General features: G+C 37.6%; 1 protein-coding gene across 9 annotated transcripts in view; it reads left to right on the top strand.

The window, feature by feature from the left end:
* The window catches only part of A1CF (APOBEC1 complementation factor), an 81778-nt gene extending 55741 nt beyond the window's left edge, over positions 1-26037 (top strand). For 5 of the 9 annotated variants that reach the window (XM_021072458.1, XM_005671251.3, XM_021072463.1 and 2 more), the window contains 7 exons: positions 708-872; positions 4001-4098; positions 8091-8364; positions 10352-10557; positions 13562-13698; positions 14689-14840; positions 18130-26037. In XM_021072458.1, coding sequence (XP_020928117.1) covers positions 708-872; positions 4001-4098; positions 8091-8364; positions 10352-10557; positions 13562-13698; positions 14689-14840; positions 18130-18281 — 1184 coding nt within the window. In that variant the 3' untranslated portion in view covers positions 18282-26037. The remainder of the gene's footprint in view (positions 1-707; positions 873-4000; positions 4099-8090; positions 8365-10351; positions 10558-13561; positions 13699-14688; positions 14841-18129) is intronic. The other 4 variants (XM_021072461.1, XM_021072460.1, XM_021072466.1 and 1 more) reach the window with 1 other exon arrangement.

A 27567-nucleotide genomic window follows, 5' to 3' on the forward strand; every position in this document is an offset into this window, starting at 1 on the left:
ACAGGAACTCCAACAACTACCCCTTTAAGATAAGTTCAATTTCTCATCATAGACTCTTGAACTGCCCTTGGCCTTAATTTGGAAAAAAAATAATAACTTTTTTCCAGATTCCTGAGTTGTCCATGTTCTGACAAAGAGAGAACTAGGTGAGAATAGATTTGATCAGAGCTCTGACCAAGAGTAAAGGGACAGAGAACAAACGAGGTGTACCTGAGCCCTAATCACTCTTCACATGCTACATTTTTTGGACAGCTCAGTGGTGGCACCTGGCTACACAGATTCCAATAGCAGCCAATATACTTTATAATGACCTTTCTAATGCTTCCTGAAGTCAGACTTTATGAGCTCTAAATCCATTATTTTCCCCTCTCCCTTTTTTGCCATCTTCCATGAATACCTTCACCCTGTGAGAACTGTTCTAAGACCCAAGTATGAGCACCACTGTCTCATTTCTGTTCCATTTTAAACCACATTCTAGTTCCCCTTATACCCAATCATTATAATACACCACTTGTCATATAGGACTCCCTTCTAGCCAGTTCTTATTTGGAATGTCTCAAAATCAATAATCACCTTTTTAAATATTTGTCTTCTTGTTCAACCAAATCCTCAAGAGTCAATTCAACTGAAAAGACCATTAGTGTAAACTGACATGATATTGTCCTGATTTCTGTATAATTAATCATACTTGTGATCCTTTTCAACAGGAAGAATTCAGTTATGGGGACATCCTATTGCAGTAGACTGGGCAGAACCAGAAGTGGAAGTTGATGAAGATACAATGTCTTCAGTGAAAATACTGTATGTAAGAAACCTCATGCTGTCTACCTCTGAAGAGATGATTGAGAAGGAATTCAACAATATTAAACCAGGTGGGACATCCCAGACAAGATTACTTTTTCAAAATGTACTTTAAAAACACTGATGCTTGGGATGACTTCCCATAACTTTAAATAGGATAGTTTTCATTTATTATTCTCATAATTGCCTACAGACTACTAAAACTATATTCCTACCTTTGAATTAGAAAATAGGGATGTAAAGTCCTATAACATTTATCAATACTCTAAGTTTACATGTTTCTGTGGGATTACTTAATGAATACCTATTTCCTCCACTAAGCTATAAATTCCATGAGTTCTTTTTGTTTCTACCGTCTCCTCAGCCCCTGTCTCTGTGCCTGGGACAAAGTAGGTGCTCATATTTGCTGTGTTAATGAATGCATAGCCATAACTCTATGTCTAATGCAGGTTTCTCAACCTCAGTACTCTTGATATTTTTGGCTAAATAATTCTTGGTTGTTGGGTTCTGTCTTCTGCATTCCAGGATGTTTAGCAGCATCTCAGGCTCACATGTAATAACCAAAAATGTCTCTAGACACTTTCATGTCTGGAAGGACAAATTGGCCCCAGCTGAGAACCACTGGTCTAGTGGAATATGACTGTGACTTTAGGTATATACGTAAAGAGGTGACAGTTCTAGGAAACTAATATGGGTGAAGAGAAAGGAAAAGGAAGATGAAGGAGAATAATTAGTTGCTGCTCATCTTAATACTTTTCATTATCAATTTTTTTAACCCATAAGATTGACTCCATATCTTTTTTCTCACATAGAAACTGCAACACTGCAACAAGTAAAGCACTTTAAGAAACAATGTTCAAACAAGCATTTCCCAAAACCAGTTCTGCAGAACATTAATTCTATGAACTGTTAGCAAAGACTGGAAAGGTAGAGGTCCTCACTGTCCCACTTTTTAAGTCTTAATTACCAAGACACACCATGAGGTTGTCACAATAATTACCCTGTTTGACACTGCAGGAATAAAGAGACCATGTTGGAAGTTCAGTTAATTACATGTCCCACGGTTCATGGTCTCAAATGCCTGCATTTATTTTCTCAGCTTAGCCAGACACTTTTGCTCTGTAAAACCACTATCACAAGAAATCAAGGGTTGGATGCTGAGGGGAGAAAGAAGAGAATTACATTGTTTTTAAATTATCCTTGCATCAGAGCCCTGCCATCATTCCATAGGAAAATAGCTGTTACCCATTGAACCATATGGTAGAATAGAAATTCTAATTGCCTTTGTGACCTTGAATCTAAGAGAATAGATAGCTTAACTTTGACAGGGAGAGGGGAAAAGGAGAGGACTTTTCTCCTCTTCTGATCCTTCCTGCATAGGGTCCCATCCTAAGTTGTCTCTGCAAACTAAGCTTAGAGGAAAACTTGGTCTCTCAAGTTACATCCAAGTGAATATAACTAAAGAGGATAATTTGAATGCTAAACTAACAAGTTAATGTTAAACAAGTTTCCATCGTACCTTGACTCCAAGCAAATGTTCTATTTTTAAAATTGAGTAAGCAATGACATTTTAGCAATAAAATATAAAATATAAAGCTCAGCCCTCTTAGAGCTCCTACTGTGGCTCAGTGGGTTAAGAAGCCAATTAGTATCCATGAGGATGCGGGTTCAATCCCTGGCCTTGCTCAGTAGGTTAAAGGATCCAGAGTTTCCACAAGCTTTGGTGTGGGTTGCAGACATGGCTCAGATCTGGTGTTACTGTGGCTATAGCATGTAGGCCGGCAGCTTCAGCTCTGATTCAAGTCTTAGCCTGGGAACTTCCATATGCTGCAGGTATAGCCATAGAAAAAATTAAACAAATAAATAAATGAATAAATAAAAAAACCATCTTGGAAGAACTCTATTTTTACACATTACCATCAGCATATACAGCAATCCTTCTACATAAAAATAGGTTAGGTTCATTTGTCATTTTTTATTGCACAAATAAAACAAACATTGCAAATATTTATAAATACTAGAGAATATAAATTAAAATATGAAAGTCCACTTTCTTCTCCCCAACTTTTCTCCCCATTCCTGAAGTACCCCCTTCTAAGAGTCTGATCTTTATCCTTCCTATTCTGTGTATGTGTGTAAATACTTTTGTACACATGTATATCGGTTGGGATTTTAAAAATCATAAATGGTATGGTATTGTATTTATTATTTTCTAACTTTTTAAATTTAAAAAAAAAGGTCTTGAATCTTTCCATGTACGTATATATAGGCCTGTTCATTCTCTTTAAATACTCCTTTGTGTTATTTAATATGAACATACCAGATTTAATCACTTCATGATAATTGATACTAAGTTGTTTTATTTTTCTATTTTAACTGGCTGGTGTAATGTCTTTATGCACGATCCTTTTACATATGTGTGAATGCTTCCATAAAAGGCATTCCTCAAGGTAGAATTAGTGGATGTCTACACCATTTCCAAGCTTTAGGTATTATGAACAGTACGGTAAGGGACAATCTTGGTTCTCTGATGTTCTCTCAGAAACTTAAAGTTTAATCAAAAGAATGAGGTAAGTAGGTGGGAGATCTGAGTTCTATCTAGTTCCTAGCTGTGTGAACTCATAAATCTTACTTACTTTGTCAGAAACTTAGATTCTGAATGTTTAAGTCAAAAATAAATAAAAGTAAATTAGAAATTAAGGTATATTATTGTTAAAGTCTCTCCTAACTCTAAAACTTTATTATATAAATCAAAAGAGACAAAGTATTTTTCTGGGAAAAAAATCATAAAATTTTAAAAGATAGTTGCTTAAATATATATATATCTATAATAATATCAATAATTGAGTTCAACTCAACAAATGTTTTACCATGTATAAGTTAATATCTTTAATATTATGTCATATACAAAATAACTCCTCTACCCTCAAAACTCTTATAATCTAGAAGTGAAAACATAAATCCATAACTAATTATAATAAGAATATTAGTGTAACAAAAATTATAAGCAAACTCTTCTGTTGAATTGTGCATTCTTTTAAACCTGGACACAGGAGATATGTTCAATGAACTCCTTACTTAAATATTGAGTCTCAAAAAAAAAAAAAGATCAAATATTCTTCGAAGCTAAATGCTGAAACAAATCATGTTCAGCACTATCTCAGGTTTGCTCATGGGGCTACTCTCACTCTACTCCCAGGTGCTGTGGAGAGGGTGAAGAAAATCCGAGACTATGCTTTCGTGCACTTCACTAACCGAGAAGATGCAGTGGAGGCGATGAAAGCTTTAAATGGGAAGGTAATGTAGGACAAAGGAAAAATGGGTACAGATTCCACCAAAGTTTGGTGTGGAAGTTTTATTCAAGGGAGCAGTCCTGCAAGTCCATCTCACTCAGGCTTTTCCCATCTCTGACTGCCTCCGTCCATCCAAGATGAACAAAAGAGGAGTGATGAAAGGTACGACAATGGAGATATGGTTCATATGTCCAATGCTATCTCTCATTTTGACTGATGTGGACAAGTCAGTTCCTTTTAGAAAGAAGGAATTGAAATGGATTATTCCAATGTGGTTTTCCTAATTCCAATTTTCTCTCATTATTTCAAAGATATTATCACCTTTGTAGTGCATTATTTCAGAGGCTGATGATGAGAAAAGATGTCAAGGTTATCATCCTGCCCTCTGATCTTCCAACCCTGGAAGACATGGAATCTCTTCACCTTGCCATGAATAAAGTCTGAGGGGAAACTCGCTTCTATAGCCTTATTTCTGATTTATACATAGGGACCAATGCAATACTTACTTATTAATCCAATAAATATTAAAAAGCTTTTGTATACCACTTATCATGCTAGATAATGTTTGGGATACAAAAAGGATCAAACTGAGGATGTTTATCCTGGGGCTAAAAGTCAGCAGGAGGATTAAGACAAGTAGGCAAACACCATTGCAAAGTCCAGTCAGTTAAGTTTTGTTAAAAAAAAAAAAAAAAGAAGTGGTGAGAATGTTTGAAGGAAAGAGGAGTGGGTCATAAGGAATCAGAAAATCTTCATGAATATAAGAAGACAATTTTTAACAGAAGCTATGAAAACTGGGCAGAATTCCAAAAGAGAAAATATGGAAATGACAGGCACAGAATTTGGCAAGCGCAAGATATGATTGTTGAACTGTGAAAGGTACAAACCTAACACACATAGGGCTGTTTCACCCACCTGGTCCTTGCATCAGTCAGTCCTAATAGGAGCAGACAGCAAAAGGACTCACTACGAAGGTGTGCATGTCCGGCAGGGAAATTAAAAGAAACAGTGCAGGAACCTGGGACTCACATAATCCTGTAGCCAAGGGGGCAGGGACTGGAGAAGCCACAGGAAATCTAAAGGAGGGAGGATTGTAAACAGCAGGTCTCTTTGAGAAAGTAGTGACCTTTGGCCAGTGGACACATCCAGGCCAAGGCAACCTGCAGAGGAGGAGCCAAGAGAAGAAACAGCCCTAACTCACTGTCATCTCTCCCCTCGACCTCCTGCCAGGCCTTCCCACTGGCCAAATCCAGCCCTGATCTGGAAGGCCCAGGAGCCCTGCAGGGGACTCCATGCAGAACTACCTCCTGGAGCAGGGAGGCTGGGACAGGTGGGGAGTGGATCTGGAGGGCAAATAGGGGTCTCCTAAGCACAGGTCCTAGCACAGGTCCTTTAGCCCTATGAGCTACTCCTGGCCTGCAGAAGTATTTGAGCCCTGGGGGGAAACCGAAGTGCTGACTCTGAAACACAAACAGAAAACTGCAAGGCAAAAATGAATGCATATTTAAATACATGTCTATGAAGCAAAACATCTCTTCTTCATGGATGATTACATTTGGTATCATTAAAAATGTGATTACTTTGAAAAGAGTTTGAAGTTTAGTTTCTCAATTTGAAAACCTGCCTGAGGATACATGATGCTTGACAAGAAGGGACACTCATAAAGTGAATGCTAAATAATTACACTGGCAAAACTATAATGGAAAAGTATACCATCTGTTCCAAATTTTTACAGATGATATATTTATAACTAGATATTTTTATAGCAATGTACACATACATTATGTAGTTAAATATGTATCTAATATTATTATTAAATATATATACTAAATATTTATACTATAAATTAAATACATATACTAAATATTATAATTATATTTAACTATAATATGCCATGAGGAAATCAAAAGTAAGTTTGCCTAGGAACTATAAAGGTTTTTGAGCATATATACTCAAAAGAGAGGTAGATGTTTATGATAGATTATGAGATAGATATTTATATTTGATATATTAGACAAGGTGAGGCTTTGAAGTTTTTTGTGCAGTGGAGTAATGATCACATTAACAATTTAGAGAAATTAATCTATTAAAAATTTAAGTATCATAGAGTAGGTAGAGAGACATAATTGGAACTAGTTAAACTACTGTCGTCACCCAAATGAGAAGAAATAAGAGCTTGAATGAAGGTGGGGATGGAATGTAGGAGAAAGAGCTCTACACAGGACTATGAGGGGTGAATCCAAAGGACCTAGGAATTTATTGGAGATAGCAAAGAGATAGAAGGATAAGTCATTATCAATTTTCAATATAGGAGTCAAGGATAATGCTATTAGGGAAGTCAGGAAAAGAAGCCTATTTGGAGAGAAGGCTAATGAATGAGCTTTGCATGTGATTATTCATTTATTCTATAAATATTTGTAAATGTCTACAATGTGCAAGAAATTTTGCCGAGTTTGGAGTGACAAAGATTAATAAGATACTGTCCTATATCTTGAAATGCCTAAAGAAATAAGTAAAATACAGTACTGGGTTTAAAACACTGTGAGAGGGCCAGAGGAACGCAGGGCAAAATCTGTTATAATAAGACATCTGATTTTGCAGTAAAAAATCATCCCATTAAAAACATCTCTTGATATGGAAGTGCCTATAAGCAGAGGCCTATTTGGTGATCTCATCTTCCTCAAGACAGGACCAAAGACAAAGAATTACATCCAAGGGCACCTCATTCCTTTTAATACTCCAAGTCTGCTTCTTCTAATTACATTAACATCAATCTGAGATAGTTGAATTATCAGCTCAATTCTCTCTCTCAGTGTGTTCCGTCTAACATATTTGATACCGACTTCTGCTACTAAAAAGTGGGTAGATAAATGCAACTAGAATAAGAGGCTGATTAAGATGATCAGGGTGATCATAAAGCACAAACATGGTCCACTGAATCCAGGGACCACTGAATCACTCATGAACTCATGAGCTGCTGTGAAAGGGAATTTTTGCAGAGACACTTCACACCATTTCTTTTCTTTATAAAAAAGAATATTCTTGTTTGAAAGAAGCCACAAATGCTTCCTCAATACATCCTGCCCCTTTGATCAGAAACACATCAATCTATCAAGTATTTGTTGAGAGCCATCTTTATCTTTGTCTGTTATGTATACAAGCAACACACAAAAGCAAGTGACATGTGTCCATCTACAAACAAGCATTATCTTCAATATCTGAATCTGGCTGCAAAATGTCAAAAACTTATGTCAGTTCTTGAGCACAAGTTTTAAGTAGTGCCTGACTTGAGAAAATTCAGTACTCTCATCCCTGCTTGTTTGTTCCCAACTGTGTAGCAGATCAAAAGGCTGATTCATAAGGAAGTACCAATGGAGACAATGTAGCACCCTCACGTCCTTTAGTAGGGCCCCCACTTTCAAGCCCCTCTTCTCTTCCAGTAAAAACTTACCTATCGTGTAGCTGCTCTGTGGAGAAGGATACTTAGCTGGATGGCAGCTGGAAAGGCCTGGCTTGGCTGCCCATGCCCAGGTATTAAAAATCAACAGGATCTCTTTGTTGGTTTTCTTTCATTTTCATTGCACTGTGCAAGGTACTGGAGATTATATTCCACCCATAATTAACCTGAAATTTCTCAGTTACAAAGTTATATAAATATGTAATTTAAAAAAGACCTATTACATAAAAATATTGCATAATTCTGTCTCAGTGACTGCATTCACTTAATAAATTTGCAATTAATAAGTCAATGGCTAGTGGTTAATTTTTCACTGCCAAACCTGCTGACAGGTTGTATGCAATTTCCCACCACTCAGGGAAATTCAACTGGCACCCAAAACAAGAACCTATGAAAAGATAAGATATATGTAAGTGAACAGTCAAAAAACATAGCAACAAATAGACTCACACTGAGAAGAAGACATGTTACTGGGGATCAGGCACAGTTGGTTGTCTTCATATCATCTCACATTGCTTTTTCCTCGCTCTTTACAACAGGTGCTGGATGGTTCCCCCATCGAGGTGACCTTAGCCAAACCAGTGGACAAGGACAGTTATGTTAGGTACACCCGAGGGACAGGTGGAAGAGGCACCATGTTGCAAGGAGAGTACACCTACTCTTTGGGCCATGTTTATGATCCCACCACAGCCTACCTTGGAGCTCCTGTCTTCTATGCCCCCCAAGCCTACACAGCAATCCCCAGCCTTCATTTCCCAACCACCAAAGGACATCTTGGCAACAGGGCCATCATCCGAGCCCCTTCTGTTAGAGGTAACACTAATCAGCTCTTGCCTTAGAAATGATTTGTGTTGTAATAGCCTTAGACAAACTGGATGGGTCCATGGGGGGAAAAGAACTGGAAAATTGTTTATTGAAAATTGAATATTTTTATCAATAGTTTTCCTTCCATAGGAATGTTTTTCACATTACAACTGGTTATTGAAAAAAATTATCCAGAGCATAGCGTGAGTGAGTCTAAAGCACGTATTTGATCTTTGCATGGGCCTATAAAATTTGCACAAAGTAAAACTCAGGTCCATAGTTGTTAATTTCTCCCTTATCATTATCTTCCCATATTTCAGTCATATGAGTCATATACAAGACTTCCAACTGAGAGCAGTAAAGTTCAGTGGAAAGTGATTACCTCATACAGCAAAAACATGTCAAGATACATGTGTAGTCAGTGGTGATACAGTGCCATCACATCCATATATAAATCACAAATTATCATAAGTATATGCTAACAGATATGTGAGATGCTCTCAGATGACCTCCCCCAAGAAATTCGTCCTATGCCTTCTAAAAAGCCACATTATTAATGAAATATATTTGTTCCTCCAGGATACGGGGAACTAAACAGTAAAGTCCAAATAGGAAAAAAAAAAAAGAATAAAAACCCACAAACAAACAAACAAACAAAAAAACCCTCAATCTTACTGCCAAACAATAAATCTTTCCTACTGAATCCTATAGGAATTCCACCTACTCAAGCAGTTTTCTGAGTTCAGTTAGTTCGAAAACTATAAAAGATAAGGAAGGCATTTTTTTTTATTTTATTTTCAAGAAACTAGTTTGTCTCTGCCTAAGGGGATCCTTCAGAGTGGTTATGCGAGGATTTCCCCAATGCCAATTGAATCTCAGTTCTATCTTTCAAGTATGACACCAATCTGGGCAATTCAATAACATACTGTGTATTTAAATCTAGTCTTGGGTTTGGCTAGAAGCAAAGGGGCATGTCCAGATTACTGTGGAAACAATTGTCTTACTATGTTTTACTATTTTTCAGGAGAACTGAATTGACCATCCTAGGAGCCCTAGTCTTCAACAGCCTTAAAATTCCATACTCATAATACAATCATTCTACCCCAAAATTGTAATGGAAAAGAAATCTTCAGGATTTCCTTCAGGATAATCTGTCTATAGATTTGATGACAAATTATGTCATTAAAACATTGTGCATTCATAATCTAAAATAACATCATTAAATAACCCCTGCGTTAAGTTGCCAACCAGTTGTAATGTAGGAAAAATACAAACTTCACTCCAAGGGAAAAAAAATACCTGTCTTATAACAAGAAAGGAATCAATGAATGATATTCATGGATGAAGGGTAATCAATTTAATTTTTTATCTCTTTATGCCACCAATAAGAAATCAAGGTAGCAATGTGGCAAAACGAAAAATCAAAAGGAATCTATTAATGAAACTCAATGGAAATTTAAGCCTTGCATTGATAGAATATAAAAGAGAAAATGGTGAACTTAAAAACACGTTTTCTAAATGTTGGTTTTCCAACATACTGTTAGGAATGGAATACTAGGGAAGCTAGAGTTCATTTCTGCTTTACTGATCAATGACAAAAAGGCAAGACTTTTTTAAAATATGTGTGGTCATATTATGCTGGGATGTTTTAATAATACCTTCCCAACATTTACTAATCTGTAGAAACATATCAACAAATGGTTAATGAAAGAGAGAAAATTGCAAAATTTTTCTCTGTACCAAAGTTTTAAAGTTGCACATGTACTTACCCATAATTTGATAGTATTGCTTTCTCCATAGATAGTTGGGGGGGAAAAAAAAGACACCTATGGTGAACTCTACCTTACGTTGAGTTTCATTACATTAGAATCCTACAGTTTTCTACCCATCTTCAGGGCAATAATCAATGTGACTTGGGCTAACTTTTCCATTACAGTAAGATTCAGGGTGATTTTCTGGTGGTTTGATTCAGTTTAATGCCTTCTTACATTCCTAGAAATTTACATGAATGTACCTGTAGGGGCTGCGGGAGTGAGAGGACTGGGCGGCCGCGGCTACTTGGCTTACACAGGCCTGGGCCGTGGATACCAGGTCAAAGGAGACAAGAGAGAAGACAAACTCTATGATCTTTTACCTGGGATGGAGCTCACCCCAATGAATCCCGTCACTTTAAAACCCCAAGGAATTAAACTTGCCCCCCAGGTGGGTAATATTATTCCAGAGATAGCATGTTAAAGTTGGGCCAAAGATCATCATTCACCTTTCATCCAAGGATTTGACTTGATCTCTACTTGGGCTGTTGTCTTATTTTGTTATATTAAATAAAGTAGCCAATCAATATAATGTACTGTGAGAAAACAGTGGGCATTGTGGGTGTTGAGTGCCACTGTTCCATTATAGACTCTTTATTTTATTATTATTAAGAAGTTTGACACTTTAATCTTCCGCTGAAATGCAAAGATCCTGAGTACTATTAGGAATTATTAACCAATACCTTAAATGAGAATAAAATGAAGCAGAGACCCAACTACAGAATAAATGCCAGTTGTAGGTGAGCCAGGTTGGTTGGCAAATGAAGAGCACTCATGACAGGGCTTGAATAGATCACTTAGAATGTCTTTTCTTAGAAACACTGAGGCTAAGAGAAAACACCATGCTAACAGAGGGGTATCATTACTCATATTAACAATGAGATGCCATCAGTCATAACAAATCAAGCCTTATATAATGATTATTTTGGAGCAATGGCATTACAGTAAATTTTTTTTGCTTTCATTTCACAGTTCTGAAGCTTCCATGTTTCTGAATAAGGCTATGATTTTTATTACTGGAAAATTAAGTTATAAAAGTTGTTCCAGTGTGAACTGAATTACAGAGTTGAAAATAAAACAGGATCTGTGTTAACCCTTAGGCTACGCCCTATGGATGTGCAGTACATACTGAACTCTGCAGAGACCTTTTAACTCAATAATCAATATCCAGTTGTTCAGAGTTATGGTTTGTATATCCTAAAGGAAACATCCCTGCTCCCACCCAAAAGACGCAAGCCCCAAATTTATGGAAGTAGCCTTCTGGTTACAATCAAGTAGAAAACTCAATTTTCTAAAAGCTCATCTTGAGTGGGTTTTTTGGTTTCTTTGTTTTGGGTAGGATTAATGGCTTTCTTATATACATAAATTAGTTCATCTATGGTTTCTGCTAATCCTATCCAGGCAAATTTTTTTTAAAGGATGCCTATCAGAGTGGTAAACAGTAACCATTGTTCTGTTCAAAAACCATTGTAGGGATATCCATTATGCGCCAAGTACTGCACAAGGTGCTGGGATGGAAAAGGGAATATAATACAATCCTTGTCGTCGAAAATCATATGGCAATCCAGTGAGAGGATCCTGACACATTAACAACTACAATAAAATCTAGTACATGCTATGATGGAGCTTTGCTCAGAAAACACATCTTTATCATGTTGTGTTAAAATCTAAAATTAGAAACCTAATTGAAGAACTAGGATGCCCAGAAATAGTTTAAGAAGATAAAAAGGAATCATTGTCATAAATTCTGTGTCAGCGTTCTAAGGCTGCTATAGCATGAGTTATATTCTCTGCTTATATGAAACCCAGGCTAGAAATTGGGCACACTTTATAGTCACATGTGAGTAATCTCTGTCAACTAATGAAAGATTTTTAATTCGTATGTCTCTGAATTTCTGCAACCATGGCTTAGAAATTAAAGACCAGGCTACCTCTATTCAGTTTAAAAGGAGCCTCAACAACTCTAGGGGAAAAGTAGAAACTTCCAACAATAAGAGGAGAGGTAGGGAGTTCCCGTCGTGGCGCAGTGGTTAACGAACCCGACTAGGAACCATGAGGTTGCGGGTTCGGTCCCTGCCCTTGCTCAGTGGGTTAACGATCCGGCGTTGCCGTGAGCTGTGGTGTAGGTTGCAGACGCGGCTCGGATCCTGCGTTGCTGTGGCTCTGACGTAGGCCGGTGGCTACAGCTCCAATTAGACCCCTAGCCTGGGAACCTCCATATGCCGCGGAAGTGGCCCAAAGAAATAGCAAAAAGACAAAAAAAAAAAAAAAAAAAAAAAAAAAAATAAGAGGAGAGGTACAAGTGCCTCCCTGTGGAGCCAGTAGTTGGAGATGGAATCCTTTACATGTGCTTACACAATAGGCATAAATGAGCAGGCAGGACTTCTAACGTAATTGACTATTTTCCAGGAACTTTAGAGAACACACTGTAGATGACAAGAAATGCTACAAAACTAAGAGTGTCAAAAAGCAAAAGTTAATAGAGAAAATAGGCGCAATCCATAAATTTAATGAACTGGAAAATGTCATGCTATTGCAGTTGGATGAGCATTAGAGCGAATGAGATAAGAAGCTCCATGGACTCATCCCGGGGCTTTGTTCTGCCCCCAAATTTATTTTTTTGTTTTGTTTTGTTTTGGGTTTTTTTTTTTTTTTTCTCAGACTTACATCCTATTTTGCACAGTTTACTAAGTCTGCTGCCTAGTGGGAGCATGAGGGCTTGTGGACCACCAAAAATGGCTTCGGGATAAAGAAAATATGTGCCTTTAGGCAAGATTCAGTTTGGAGTAATGACAAAAGAAAAAGATACATGCAGGAAGATTCTAAAAATCAGATCATTGTTAAAACAGCAAGAAATGGTGTTTTGCCAAAGACATTACAACTGTCAACACCCATCTATTAATGTTCATCAATAAATACCCATTAAACTATTTTAACTCCATTTGTATGAAAATGTGAGGTTAAAATCCTATGACAAATGACATAAGACTAAGTTCTTAGGTTATTTTCTCTAAACCATTATAAATAGAAAGATTCAGGGTAACAGTGAATAAATCCAACTACACAGTGCTGGAATATCATTTTTTTTAAATGGAATAAATATAGCAAACATCATAAAATTAAACTATTGGTTAAAAAGTTAGAGCTAATGGACTGAACGAAAAGCATGTTAGAATAAATGGTGTGAAAATTATTTTTATGAATAAATAGAATAACATTTTTAAATGGAGTTCAAATTGAGTTCATCTTAAATTTTATGAGTCATTAAAGCATGTGGCATTTTATATCTCATATTAGCTTAAACTCTGAAGATTCAAGTTTAAAAACCTGAAAACTGGAGAAATAATGCAAATGTGACCTTTGAAAAGGAAATCACTTTTTTTTTAATTTTGTAGATATTAGAAGAAATTTGTCAGAAAAATAACTGGGGACAACCTGTATATCAGCTGCACTCTGCCATTGGCCAAGATCAAAGACAACTCTTCTTATACAAAATAACTATTCCTGCTCTGGCCAGCCAGAATCCTACCATGTGCGTAACTTGTCCAAATTCCTAATCATTTAGATTTTACAATAAGATTTTCTCATAAATTAAGTGTACTTTATCACTATCTAAATATGATAAATGTTCAAGTCTACTACCTACTAATTTTTCATTAAATGTGAATATTGAGATGTGTATTTGGGATATATGTGACAGCTATGAGACTAGCATCTCAAAGCCCCTAGCCCCTAAGGAAGGAGTTCCATTGTGGCTCATCAGTAACCAACCTGACTAGTATCCATGAGGTTTCAGGTTCAATCCCTGGCATCGCTCAGTGGGTTAAGGATCCGGCATTGCCTGAGCTGTGGTGGCTAAGATCTGGCATTATTGTGGTTGTGGTTTAGGCCAGCAGCTGCAGCTCCTATTCGACCCCTAGTCTGGGAACTTCTATATGCTATGGGTGCAGCCCTAAAAAAAAAAAAAAAAAAAAAAAAAAAAAAAAAAAAATCAAAGCCCTTAATAATGTCATATAGACAATAAAAACTGTACTCTAGTCAGCCAAATGTTAAATGTAATAGAAATGAAAACTACAGCCCACCCTCTTATCTACATATTATTTTGGTTGAACCCTACAAAATTGCCTCTTTATACATAATAGCACCATGCCCTGCCATTTAAATTTTGACACGAAGCTATAACCTTTTTGTTAGTGGTTATTGCCTTCTGAATTTTATCTTGAGCCTGCATTTCTACGTGTATAAGGAACCATCGTGTCTCATATGTACCTTAGAAAAGACTGGTAATGACTTAACAGGTATGTTCCAGGAATGTCATCAGCGACCATGTTCCAGGTCACTTCACAAACTTTCCGACATGCATATATACATTTAGAAGCTTTCAAAACAAAGAGAATGAGAAGTACCTACACAAAATTCCCATTATCTGATCACCTTAAAAAGCGAACAGCGCCTTTAGATTTTCATCTGACTCCACAGCACAAGTTTAAAATGAACCCCCTTGCCTGACTCTGCTTTCCAGCCACCCTTTCACACCCCCGAAGCTAAGTGCCTACGTGGATGAAGCAAAGACCTATGCAGCGGAGTACACCCTTCAGACCCTGGGCGTCCCCACAGATGGGGCGGACTCCTCAACCGCAGCCGCGGCTGCAGCTTCTGCTGCCGCGTTTCCAGGTATGAAAAAATAGTGCCATAAAAGGCACCATGTACAGTGTGCTTGGTAGAACCCTCCTTGGGACCGTGGACTCACAGAGTTGTTCGTGAACTCCACCTTCAATAAATCTGATTTACACTGTTCGTGGCCAAAAAGAATTTGCCTGATGTGTGAGCCATTAAAGCAGGAGGCAAGAGAATTGAGCTGGCAGCAGAGGTGGGGTCTAGTCTCTGCTCAGCTGTTAAGCAGCTGTATGATCTCTGAATGAATCAAGCTCTGGTTTGTTTTGGTGTTTATTTTTGGTAAGAAGGTTTAGAATTGCCTCTTCATAGCTGCTGTTTATTTGAATTCTTACTATGTGCTAGGCCCTCATCTAGCTCAGCAATGCCCATGACAGTGCAAGTGAGCACTTCTGCCATAATGCCCATTGTACAGATGAAGAAACCAAGTACTAGAAAGAGGTAATCATTTGGCCAAGGTCGATCAGCTTTTAAGCAATCCCTGAACTCCCTCCCAAATTCTAACCTTCAGTTCTAATCAAATTCTGCTTTTATTTTCTTTACTTTTTTAAAAATTTTTATTCTATTTTCTTTCTGAAAGTTTTAAGTCAAAAACTGTGTGTGCACATGCACGCACGTGCATGTGTGTGTGTGTGTGTGTGTGTGAGAAAGAGAGAGAGGGAGAGAGAGAGACAGAGAGAGATGGGGAGGAGGAGAGGCCCTTTCAGTAGGTGGATAATCAGGCTTACTTTATCTGTTCTATAATTTTGGTTGGAGGCATATGCTGATTACTTAAGAGTAAAGCCTATCAGTAGATCAACATGCCTTCAGGATCACATTTAAAAGACTTTTCCCTATTTATTATAAACCCGCAACAAATGCTAATAATTCAAGATGAATCTTCTAGAGATTAAAGAGGACCAGACAAGAAATGTATTTTGGAAACTTTCCCTCCGCAGTTAGCTTGAGTAACTCCATTCTTTTTTAGTAATACAAGTCTATGTCTTTCAAAGAAATCTGTCATTCTGACTTGTCATCATGTTGGCAGACCTCCATAAGCCCAAATCAGAGAGTTCTGACTAGACCTAGAATTAGGACATTGCTATCAGCTTATTAATTCATATATCGGTCATGTTTAGGCATAAGAACTGCTGTATTTCTCACATCCATAACACCTGGGCATGCTCTCATTTTCTCTTATTTCTTAAAACTTGGGAATATGTCTTCCATGTTGGCAAGTGAACTTGAAACTAGTCATGCTTCACACATGAATGTAAATGTGACCTCAATTCCAGCTTTGTCCTGTAGAATGTGGAAAAGATGTATGATGCCCCCCCTTCAAGATTACTAGGGCAACAGCTGCCCAGTGAAGGCCAAGGTCCCTCCTGGACTGTGCTGGGGCCATCATCTCAGTGCTTGCTTTCCATACAACTGGGTGTTGACACATCCTCTTTCTGGGGATTTGTGACAGGCTTCTCAGTTCTTAGAGAAAGTTGAGTGCCTGCCTAACAGAAAGCTGTACCCCAGAGACACCTAATTAATGTATTATAAAAATAAATGAACCACTGGCAGGAGAATTTTAAAGTTTGCTTTCACATTGGAAAGGATTTGCTTTTACCCAAAAATGTTTTATCTTATCCTCACTTTTATTTGCTCCTACAAGAAATAAAAAATTATTTAGCACATGAAGGCTGTCTTGGGAATGCCTAAGAATTTGAAAGCATCTTTTATAACTTTCTATGGAGTCAAACACAATAATAGGCTCTAAGGGAAAAATCTATTTGAAACAAAAATGCTCTTGAGCTTAAGATATTAGCCAAATTGAAAAAAAATTCAGAATCCCTAAAGATAAGATCTATGCTACATGCAAGCATGCACACACATGTATTTTACTTACTCATTTAACTTTAGAAATACTATTTCCAAAATTATGAAAGTAATTGTTAACACATTTCTCATATCCTTGGAAAACACACCAAACTTCACTGGCACATTAGTCAGCATTACTGCCCAAACTGCACGAGCCAAGGAGTAGATTCAATTTCTTAAAAACTAGTCCAGCCAGCTTCCCACCACCATTTCCTGAGAAGCCACCAGAAACAAAATCAATGTGTCTGGGGCTGGGCAGACTTGCATAGCCTATCAACCAAATGGGCTTTTCAAGTCCCCATTGCTTAAGTATACATTCCCCATTTTCTTGTTATCTTTCACAATTTGGGGATCATCTTAGAAATAACTGGGTTTGGGTCTAAAACATTAACAGGAAAATATTGTTTTTAGATCATAGCTATTATACTCTTTTCTTCAAAAGTGAATATTAATCACTAGACATAACTAGACATAACACTAATGTGAATGCCCAGGATGATTTCCTTATCACTCAAATCCCTTAGTTCTCTGACAGCGAGGACCAGCATCAAGGCCTCCAGATACACCTAAGACAGCTTGATGGTGGCGTGAGGTCATTTTTGCCCTGTTTGGCTCAGTCAAAATATGTCCACAGGAATTCCCATTATGGCGCAGCAGAAATGAATCCAACCAGCACCCATGAGGACATGGGTTAGATCCTTGGCCTTGCTCAGTGGGTCAGGGGTCCAGCTTTGCTGTGAGCTCTGTAGTTTGCAGATGCAGCTCGGATCACCCCTTGCTATGGCTGTGGCATAGGCCGGCATCTGCAGCTCCAATTCAACCCCGAGCCTGGGAACTTCCATCTGGTGCACCTGTGATTCTAAAAAGAAAAAAAAACAATAATCCACAATAGGCATTTGCTTTTATAGTGCTCTATAGAAACATGCTAAAACTACTTTAAATATTTCTCTCTACTGGTCTACCCAGTCTCTACAGTCCTCCTTGAGTAAAAGTAATAGCTTTTAACATTCTGTTTCTGTGGCAGTGGAGGTGCCGCAGGACCAGACCCACAGGGCCCATCCCCCAGGCCTTGCCGGCTCATCACTTACCTCCCTTCCTTTATAAGTTCTGAGACCCTCTGAAAAAATTCTAAATGTTTGGCTCCAGTCAACTCATCATCCTGGAGTTAAATTTCGGTTTCCTGGAGTTTAAACAATGTTTCCAGTTTTCTAAGAGTGAAATAATTCTGACAGGAGTGGCTGACCCCACTTTAAGGAACACCATTTCCTAATCAATGAGTCCAGATATGATATCCCCTGAGGGTGCCTTTTTAAATGCACATATTAACTTTTGGTGTTAAGCAAGATGCTAAATTTTCATATTTCTCAAAGAAGATAATAAGCCAAAAAGAAACAAATCTGAATCCCTTTCATGAATTTTTTTTTTCTGCCTCCTCCTCCAGGTTACGCTGTCCCTAATCCAACTGCATCTGTGTCCGCAGCCCAGCTGAAGCAAGCAGTGACCCTGGGACAAGACTTAGCAGCATATACAACGTATGAGGTCTACCCCACTTTTGCAGTGACCACCCGAGGGGATGGATATGGAACCTTCTGAAGAAATCTTCCTTGTAATTTAAGAATAAAACACACAAAACTAAATCGAGAAGAAATTAACCTCCAACTCAGTCCCCTACTGATCACAAGTAATGCTCTTCCCAAAGTGATGCTTTGCCTGAGACTGTGCAGCATATACTAATTGTAGAATCATGACATGAGAATCTTATTCCTAATGAAATCAAATGGTAAGCCATTTGTCTAACAGAAAGCTAAAGAGCAATTGCCCCCAAACGCTGTTCTTCCAAGGTTCCTGAGTGTCTTGGGAGTATGTTTACAAACCCTGACAGAGGGGAGAAGGATCTTTTAGCCAGCAAGCATTCAGGAGCTCAGCAGACCTGGGCAGCCAGTAGCAATCAAGGAAGCCAAGTAATTCCAGAAACTTAACCCCTGACTCACAGCTGGCTTTTGTAATACTCAAAAATTACAAAAGGCAGAGGGATGGTAGAAGATGCTTCTCCAAACACATTTCCCTTTGCCCACTGCATGGGGCATGTTCACAGGCTGGAGCTCGTGAGGGACCGTCCAGGTTACAATGGAGTCAGCATCATTTCGGTCTGAGATTCTGACCAGTCAGTTTGTCATAGGTCAGCATCTTCTCATTCCCTACAGCCCCCCCCTCCCCGCGCCGAGGAACTGGAAATTGATGTGACATGTTACACCTATAGTTATAAGAAACCCAAGCCTCTTGTTTATTAAACTCATTAGCCCACACCTCTTTTCCCCTAGAACTCCTACCCTCCCCAAGTATCCCCGCAACATAATAATCATGCCAATTTGAAATGACTTTTTCTTATTTTAAACATTTTTCTTGTCCTTACTGATTTATTTTCACCTCAATCTCATTTTACTCATCTCTAAGATGGTAAGAAATTAAATCTACAGAACATGATTTATGATACTTTCTCCTATTCAGCAAACTGGCTGAAAAGTCATTTCAAACAAAGGAAGAAGTGAAGATTTATTCTCACTTAGTTGCTGTTTTTGCAGCACCCAGACCACCGTCCAGCATTCAGAGACAATTATATTAACTTGGGTTCAGCCTGGGACTGTCTAACCCACTTATACTAAATCTGCCAGGAAATCCACTGCCTTCTCTTCCTTTTACTTTCAATAAGTATAAGATAGTTTTACCATATCAGAGTCCTTTGGTCGTGAAGTTATCACAGGAGAATCTCATGTCCACACTGATTATTTGAGGCAATTCTTCAGACACTCAGCAAGAGTGTCACTTGTCAAAATCCCCTAGAGCTTTGGGTCTCTTCTCTAGAGGATCTGAGGTGAGGTTGCTGCAAAAACTGAGATGGGGAGGGGTGAAAGGCACCACTTTCTTTTCATACTTATAAATGATGGCTTTTTGTTCAAAACAGAAATAATCAGTTTAAATCCCAAATATCTTTTACCACTCCAGTCTCATTAGTAGCTTAAGAAATATAGTACCAGATTTCCTTTTTTAAAAACCCCTTGGCTTTTGTAAAATTCTGCATACGGAAGGGAAATCATAAATACCAAAGCAGAAAAAAAAATTAGCTAACTCTTGAATGGAATTTTGATCTAAAAACAGGCCAAATTCCAATCAAAATCAGGCAAATTCCAACAACAATTAAAGAGTCCTTGTAACCTTTCAGTTCTGTAACTCCAGTCAGGATATCAAAGCCTCAAGGCTACGACTGAAACTCTGAAAGGCCTTGTGCTTTCTGTTTTGCTTTTCATATTTCCTAGGACAGTGTTTCTCAGACTTGATTGCACATTAGAAACACCCGGAGAGCTTTTCAAACCACCAATGCCAAGATGACACTTCGTGACAATTACATCAGGATGTCTTGGGATCAGAACCTGACATCAATTTTTTTTTTTTTTAAAGATCCTTAGATGATTCAAATGTGCAACTAAGTTTGGGAACTGCTGTATTCTTTGTTCTTATGTCCTACCTTAATATTTTTTTATTTCACTTTCATTAAATAGAAAAATGCAAGAAAAAATTCTCTGTTATAACAAATAGCCAGATCACATTTTTACATACATTCATCTCATGGAAAATATGAATGTGAATACAATTCCTATTAGCTTCAAATTAATTCTTGGACCAAACAAATTCTAAATGTGAAGTGGTAAAAAAATTCCTCCTTAAGAAATTCTTAAGTCCTAAATTTACACTTCCCCATAGACCTGCTTTCATACTCAAGGTGAGTCAGTACAGTAAGGGCAGGCAAATTTCTACTCTGTCCAAAGAAGCCTTCCAAATCCCAAGAACAAAAGTTTTAATGTTCTTTAAAATCTTTGAAAATAAACAGAAACATTCACTCTGCATATCTAGTATATGCAAAACAGAAGGTATAATCCAGGGGAGATTTTAATCTAATCAAAATGAACAGTTAATACAGGAATGTTTTTATGAGAAAAAATATTATTCCAGATTAAATCATAATCACTTTTTTAAAAGGTCAAGAGCAAATACATAAATATGCAATAATACCAAAATATCAAGAAAATTACCACTGGAATATCATCATCTCATTATTTGCTTGAGGAAAAACACAACTATTCATGGCATTTACTTCCTAAGGACTAATTTTATCCAAGTGAGAAGATATAGGTTTATTTATATTTGAACTCTTACTTTATTCTAATAAAATCTAGAGAATCCCATTTAGAATATAAATCATAGAAAGTATCAATGTGTTTGCCATACCATATGTCTGCATTTCCTTTGCCAAAATTAAGTGATGTAGAGCAAATTCTACTATGATGGGTTTGAAACTTTAAAAAATTGGGATTTTTTTTTAAAGCAAGTGTAGAACCAAAGATTTTTTTTGCATGATGTTTCTATTTTTCAAGGAGTATAAAATTTCTTATAGAAGACGACTCCATCGTCTTCAGAAATTAGCACTTATTTAATACTTATTATGCCTTGTACAACAATATCAATTTTTCTATTTCTCACATTATTGCTTAATAGAACAAAATTAAAATGAGTCAACCCACCAAGTGATGCTAACAAAATACCCAAACCAATAATTTAGAAACCTCTATTAGATTAGAATTGGGTTTCTAAATTTGGGTAATTAAGAGCTTAGTGAGAATTAAAATCAGCTCTATGTTGCTTAGGAAGAAATGAAATAGCAGTGAAATTAGATATCAATTTTCTTGCCTATAAAAACGCTGCCTCTCCTTAAATTGCCGTATCCCTCTCCCACTTCGTTAACATAGCTAGAAGACCATCTTTAACTGCCACAAAATATAACTTTCCTTGATGACCATCCACACCCATCTACCCCTGTCCAGACCTGGTATCATGCCAAACCACACTGTGTTGGGTGACAGCACCCAAAATGCTGCTAGAAAGCTACCTCATGTTAAGAAAACATTTACTTCAAAAAAATACCTAACAAATGAGAACATATTTCCAAACCATGTGTCCTTAAATTCTTAATGGTGGATGGAAATTAAATTTTAGCTATGTATTGATCATAGCTAAGCAGAAAACTACTTCTAGTTTTTCTCAAAAGATTTTTTTTAAAAACTTCCCACCCCATAGATTAGCTTTCCAGAAATATTACCTCAACATAGTTTCTAATTTATGCTAATGTTCACTCTATTTTTAAATGACTATTCTGCAGTTCTTTCTTGGGCAAATGGGTCACAGTGTGAATCCATGGTAAAAGGGAAAGTTTCCTTTGCAGAATAAGGGTCAATGAAGAAAATTAGGATTTTCCCTAAGCTATCTTTGTATTCAAAGCTACAAAGTTTGATAAAATTAGTTATTGTGCAACACCAGCACAATCCTAGATTTCCCAAAAGTAACTTACAGGTAAAACTGAGCAAGGGGCCCCAATGTTCACACGAAGCCACAATCGTGTATCTCCTATTTGCAGTCTTATAGACTTTTCCAGGGAGTAAAAACATAGCTACAACTAAACCTAGAAACTTGGTATTTTTTATATTTTGTAGATACACTTTTTACATATAGTAGAGACATCAGTTAAAGACAAAATTCAGTTTCAAATATGACACCACAAGTGAATGTTGCTCCAAATATTTTTAAGAGAAAATATGAGTAGCACAATTTAGGAATTTTAATATACTTATGGAAAGAGAAACGAGGTGACAAACATTCCTACCTGACATGCAATAGCCATCTGCTGGGTTTTGCTAAATTGATGGTCAGAGCTGAGGTTGAAATTTCACTTTATTACTGACATCTCTAAAATGATCTCAGTTTAATAAGAATATATTCATAGAAAGTGTAAGTTATCCACCAGCCTATATATTTGAATTCACCAACACTAGAACAAAGCAAAGCAAGTCCTGCTGCAATTATTGAAACTATTAGGAAAATAATTTTTTTTCTGACCCTCATATCCTTTATCTTTACTCAATAAAAAATAGATACAAGGGCCGTTCCCATCGTGGCGCAGTGGTTAACGAATCCGACTAGGAACCATGAGGTTGCGGGTTCGATCCCTGCCCTTGCTCAGTGGGTTAATGATCCAGTGTTGCCGCGAGCTGTGGTGTAGGTTGCAGACGCGGCTCGGATCCCACGTTGCTGTGGCTCTGGCGTAGGCTGGTGGCTGCAGCTCCGATTAGACCCCTAGCCTGGGAACCTCCATATGCCGCGGGAGCGGCCCAAGAAATAGCAAAAAGACAAAAAAAAAAAAAAAAAAAAAATACACGGGAGTTCCCATCATGGCTCAGCGGTTAACGAAACAGACTAGCATCCATGAGGATGCTGGTTCGATCCCTAGCCTTGCTCAGTGGGTTAAGGATTCATCATTTCTGTGAGCTGTGGTGTCAGTCGCAGACACTGCTCGGATCCCACATCTCTGTGACTGTGGTGTAGGCCGGTGGCTACAGCTCTGATTGGACCCCTAGCCTGGGAACCTCCATGTGCCACAGTGCAGCCCTAAGGAGACAAAAAGACCCAAAAAAAAAAATAGATATGAAATATTCTATTGCCCCCCAAATGTCCAACATTTTATAAGCCAGCTTCTTACAATGTTAATACAGAATATAGGATGTGCAGGTTTCAGAAGGACAGCAATGCAAACCTTGAACACAGAGACTTATTCATAGGAGACAGCAGACTCTATGCATCCCCACCTTGTATGTTAGTTAATAGTGAAGAGAAATTCATAAATAATCTAGAAGTAAAAAGTAATTAGGAAAACAGAAGACTTCATTCACTCCAAAGTGCCTGGAATATGATATAGAACACTTCTTCATCTACCTCTCCTTTGTGGCCTTTTTTTCCATTTTGAGGGAGAAATCAAGAAAAAGAATATGCCACATTCTCTCTTCATATACGTTACTTTGTCTAAGGGGAGAGGAAATACCAAGAAACAGCAATTAAGAGAAAAAAATCAGCAGCCAAAAGTTGCTTCTTGGAGACTGGGGAGCCCCACCCTGCTCATGATTTAACATCATGGCTCTGAGGTGACAATACATCCTGGTTTGCAAAGACAGCAACAGCTTACATCTGTTGTCCCACTGTAAATATTAACAATCAACAATTAAAATGAACAGTTGTCCCCCTTACTCTCAAACGTGTCTCATTTTAGAGAACAGATTATGTATTGGCTTTATCTTGATGGCTCTTGTTTTTTTGACATTGTAGACTTGGCTTTATTCTCTCTAGCCACTCCTTTCTGACTGAGGTAGACACATGGTGAACACAGAGGAATGCATCTTCTCCTCCATGAGTTCCCTCCATCCATTCCCCCTCTAGCTGTCCATCTATAGCCCCTCTCTGGTCCTACATTTCCTCCCACTGCCCCTGGGCTCTGGGTCCTGAGTTCTGCCTTCATTTTAACAGAGCTCGTAGCCACTGGGCCAGGTTATACTGAAGAAAAGATGAAAAATAGCTCATGCGGACATGTGCTGTCAAGATTCACACACAGAGCATTAGTAGGGTCTTAGAGCATTTGCTGATTTCTTTCTTCCTTGAACCTTTGATCTACACTTCAAATCGGAAAAGACTTCCTACGTAAATCTTCACATTAAAAGGCACATTGTCTTTTCCCTTCCTGTATTTTACAAATTTGCTCAAACACCAGTTCCCTTGCATTTAACCATTATGGTTGCTCAACTATTCTTCACCCCAAATCCTTATAAAATCTCCTATGAAGGCTTTATTATTCTTAATGGAAAATAACATTGACAGATGGTGTCCTTTTTAATAGAAATTCCTTTTTCACTCTTCCTTTATTCACTTTACCAATATTGAAAATTAAACAAGTTTTACAGTCTCTCTTGCTATTAACCCAAAAAACTATTCTTCAAAGAATGTATGATCAGTCTGTGTTTACTCTACACCTTCTCTTATGCCAGAAGCTGTGAATACATTTTTTTAACTTCTTTCCTCAATGGGGTACACAGTCGAGTGATCCATTCTGCATTTTTAAAAACTGAATATAATTGCACATATTTAAGTGCATCAGCTGGTAGGTTTGTCACTTAGTCAGAATCCCCAAAATAAATCATCTCTGTTCTAAACTTTGTTTCCACTATTACTGCCAAACACTAAGTAGTCACAGGAAGCCTTTTTAAAGATGAATTTAACTCTTGATGTATTATTATTGCTACTTAAGTAAAATGAGTTTTCAAATATTTTCCCCAGGAGAAATATAACAGATTAGTCAAATATTTAAAAAGAAGAAAAAAATTTTAGAGACTCAGAGGAGCTCTAGCACATGGAGCTGACAAATTCACATCCTGATTAATGATGTTAATGAACAGGAACCCATGCTTTTTGTTTACCTAAAAATATTTTGGGGAGTTCCCATCATAGCTCAGCAGAAACAAATCTACCTAGCACCTGTGAGGACTCAGATTCCATCCCTGGCCTTTCTCGGTTGTCTAAGCATCCAGCGTTGCCATGAACTGTGGTATAGTCACAGACACAGCTTGGATCCAGTGTTTCTGTGACTGTGGGGTAGGCCAGCAGCTACAGCTCTGATTTGACCTCTAGCCTGGGAACCTCCATATGCCGTGGGTGCAGCCCTAAAAAGACAAAAAAAACATATTTTGGTTATTAACTATTTCTATTTTCTAAGCATACTTGTGTTTATAACATTAAAAGTCTGCTTAACAAGCCTTATCTATACCTATATTTTTGCAATAAATGATTTACAAAGACATATATATCCTTTTTCAACAGTAAATTTTATTTTTTATAATAATTCATAAGGTGTTTGGGGGCTCACTGGCTGCTGATAAGTCTATTTACATCAATGTCATCATCACTAGTTTAAATATGTAATGTAATTAATGGTATTTTTATCCCTATTTCTTCATGAGTTCTTTTTTTTTTCCTGCTTTTCTGACTGCAGCATAGCCAGGTAGTGTTATCTCTAAATGAAAAGCATGCTATCAGCAAAATGCATCTCTAGTTTCTAGGTGTTAAACAAGTTCTTGCTTCTTTTCCTTTTTGTTATTATTGACATTATTTATGTGGCATTAGTTAGCTGAGGTACCAAAAGAAACAAAAACAGTATTAAAGAGTGTGCATGAAGCACTTATTTTTGTACTTTGAGTACGATGATGTATAAAACTCTGATCTATTTAAATATGCTGAGTAAAATTACAACACTCATTCACTGAGAAAATAATCATTGGTTTGGAAGATATAATGGGCACTGTAGAATCATAAATCACATGCAGTGAGAAATAATGCAATATTGTGATGACTAGTGTAATTCCAGGATGGGAAAATGATTTTAATTGAACTTTCAAGCACCATTATAAAGTTGTAAAAAGTATCAACATGTGTTGCTGACTCATTTTTTCTCTTTCCTAAAAACTAGTTTTACTCCAGTAAATATCTAAATATTAATGATCCATAATGATCATGTCCTTTAGGCGACTTCTTTGCATTAACATTTTTTATGCAAGTTCCCTCTGATGTATCTTCTGAGAGTAAATGTAACTGTTATGATTGAATCCATTATTTTCCAATCAATAGAGAAAATAAGAGGAATACTCAGAAATAAAAAATAATGAGAAAACACGGCTCCAGAAAGGTAAGTGGGCTTTGAAGTCAACATTTATCCTGAGGGTATCTGCTGATCCCTTAATGGATGAGAGCAGAGGTCCCCAAACCATCCTTGGAGGACCAAATCCAGTTGCCTCTGTTTTGTTCATTCTTCCCTAAGCTACATGTATTTGTTGTATTTTTAAAGGACTGAGCTAAGTTTTGTTGTTGTTGTTGTAGTTTTTACATTTTAAAGAGTTGTTTTGGAATTCCCATTGTGGCACAGTATGAAACTAATTCAACCAGGAACCATGAGGTTGCGGGTTCAACCCCTGGCCCTACTTAGTGCATTAAGGATCCCGTCTTGCCATGAGCTGTGGTGTAGGTCGCAGATGCAGCTCAGATCTGATGTTGCTGTGGCTGTGGTGTAGGCTGGCAGCTGTGGCTCCGATTCAACTCTTAGCCTGGGAACCTCCATATACCACAGGAGTGGCCCTAAAAAGAAAAAAAAAAAAAGTTGTTTTGAAAAAAAAAAAAAGGAAGAATTTGTGACAATGACCATAGATGGCCCACAAAGACTACAGATTTTACCATCCTACCCATTACAAAAAATTTGCCAACCCTGCACTAAGTGAATACCACACATTTTGACTTCTACAGGTAGCATCCCACTTCTAGGCACCAGCTTCTGAATTACTTAGAATCAGGTTTGGCTGCCAGGGGTAATACCCAAAATAGAAGTGGTTTAAGATACCAATTTATTGTTCTTCACCCAAAAGTCCCAAAAGGCAGTACGTACCTGAATTTTGTGCTTCACAGTGTCATGAATAGAAGGTTTCATTTTGCTGCTTTACCTGCATGGTCTCAATCTCATGATCTTAAATGGTGGCACCTACATGCCAAATAGAAGGACAGAAGAAGGACAAAGAAGAAGAAGAGGAAAGGACACCTACTAGCTTTTCCTAAAGGAGACTTACTGGAAGCTGCCACACAATGCTATGGCTTCCGTCCCACTGGCTAGAACTTAGGCCATGGCTACCTCTAGCTGCAAGAAAGGGAGGGAAATGCAGTCTTCATCTGGGCAACCATTAAAAATTATTTACTAAATTCATTATGAAAGAAGGGGAGAATGAATATTGAGAGAAAGCTAATGGAATCTGCCACAAATACCTCCATCACAGGAAAGATGTGAGAGTTAAATAAGTAAGGGACTTATTTAGGCATTCAGCACTAGGCTTGGCACATGCTGGAGGCTTAAGAATCTTGGTTCTCTCCCCTTCACCAAATAAAAAGAAACTTGTCAATTTACCTCAGAATC

Source organism: Sus scrofa, chromosome 14 (genome assembly GCF_000003025.6).
Source record: "Sus scrofa isolate TJ Tabasco breed Duroc chromosome 14, Sscrofa11.1, whole genome shotgun sequence".
Taxonomy (NCBI): domain Eukaryota; kingdom Metazoa; phylum Chordata; class Mammalia; order Artiodactyla; family Suidae; genus Sus; species Sus scrofa.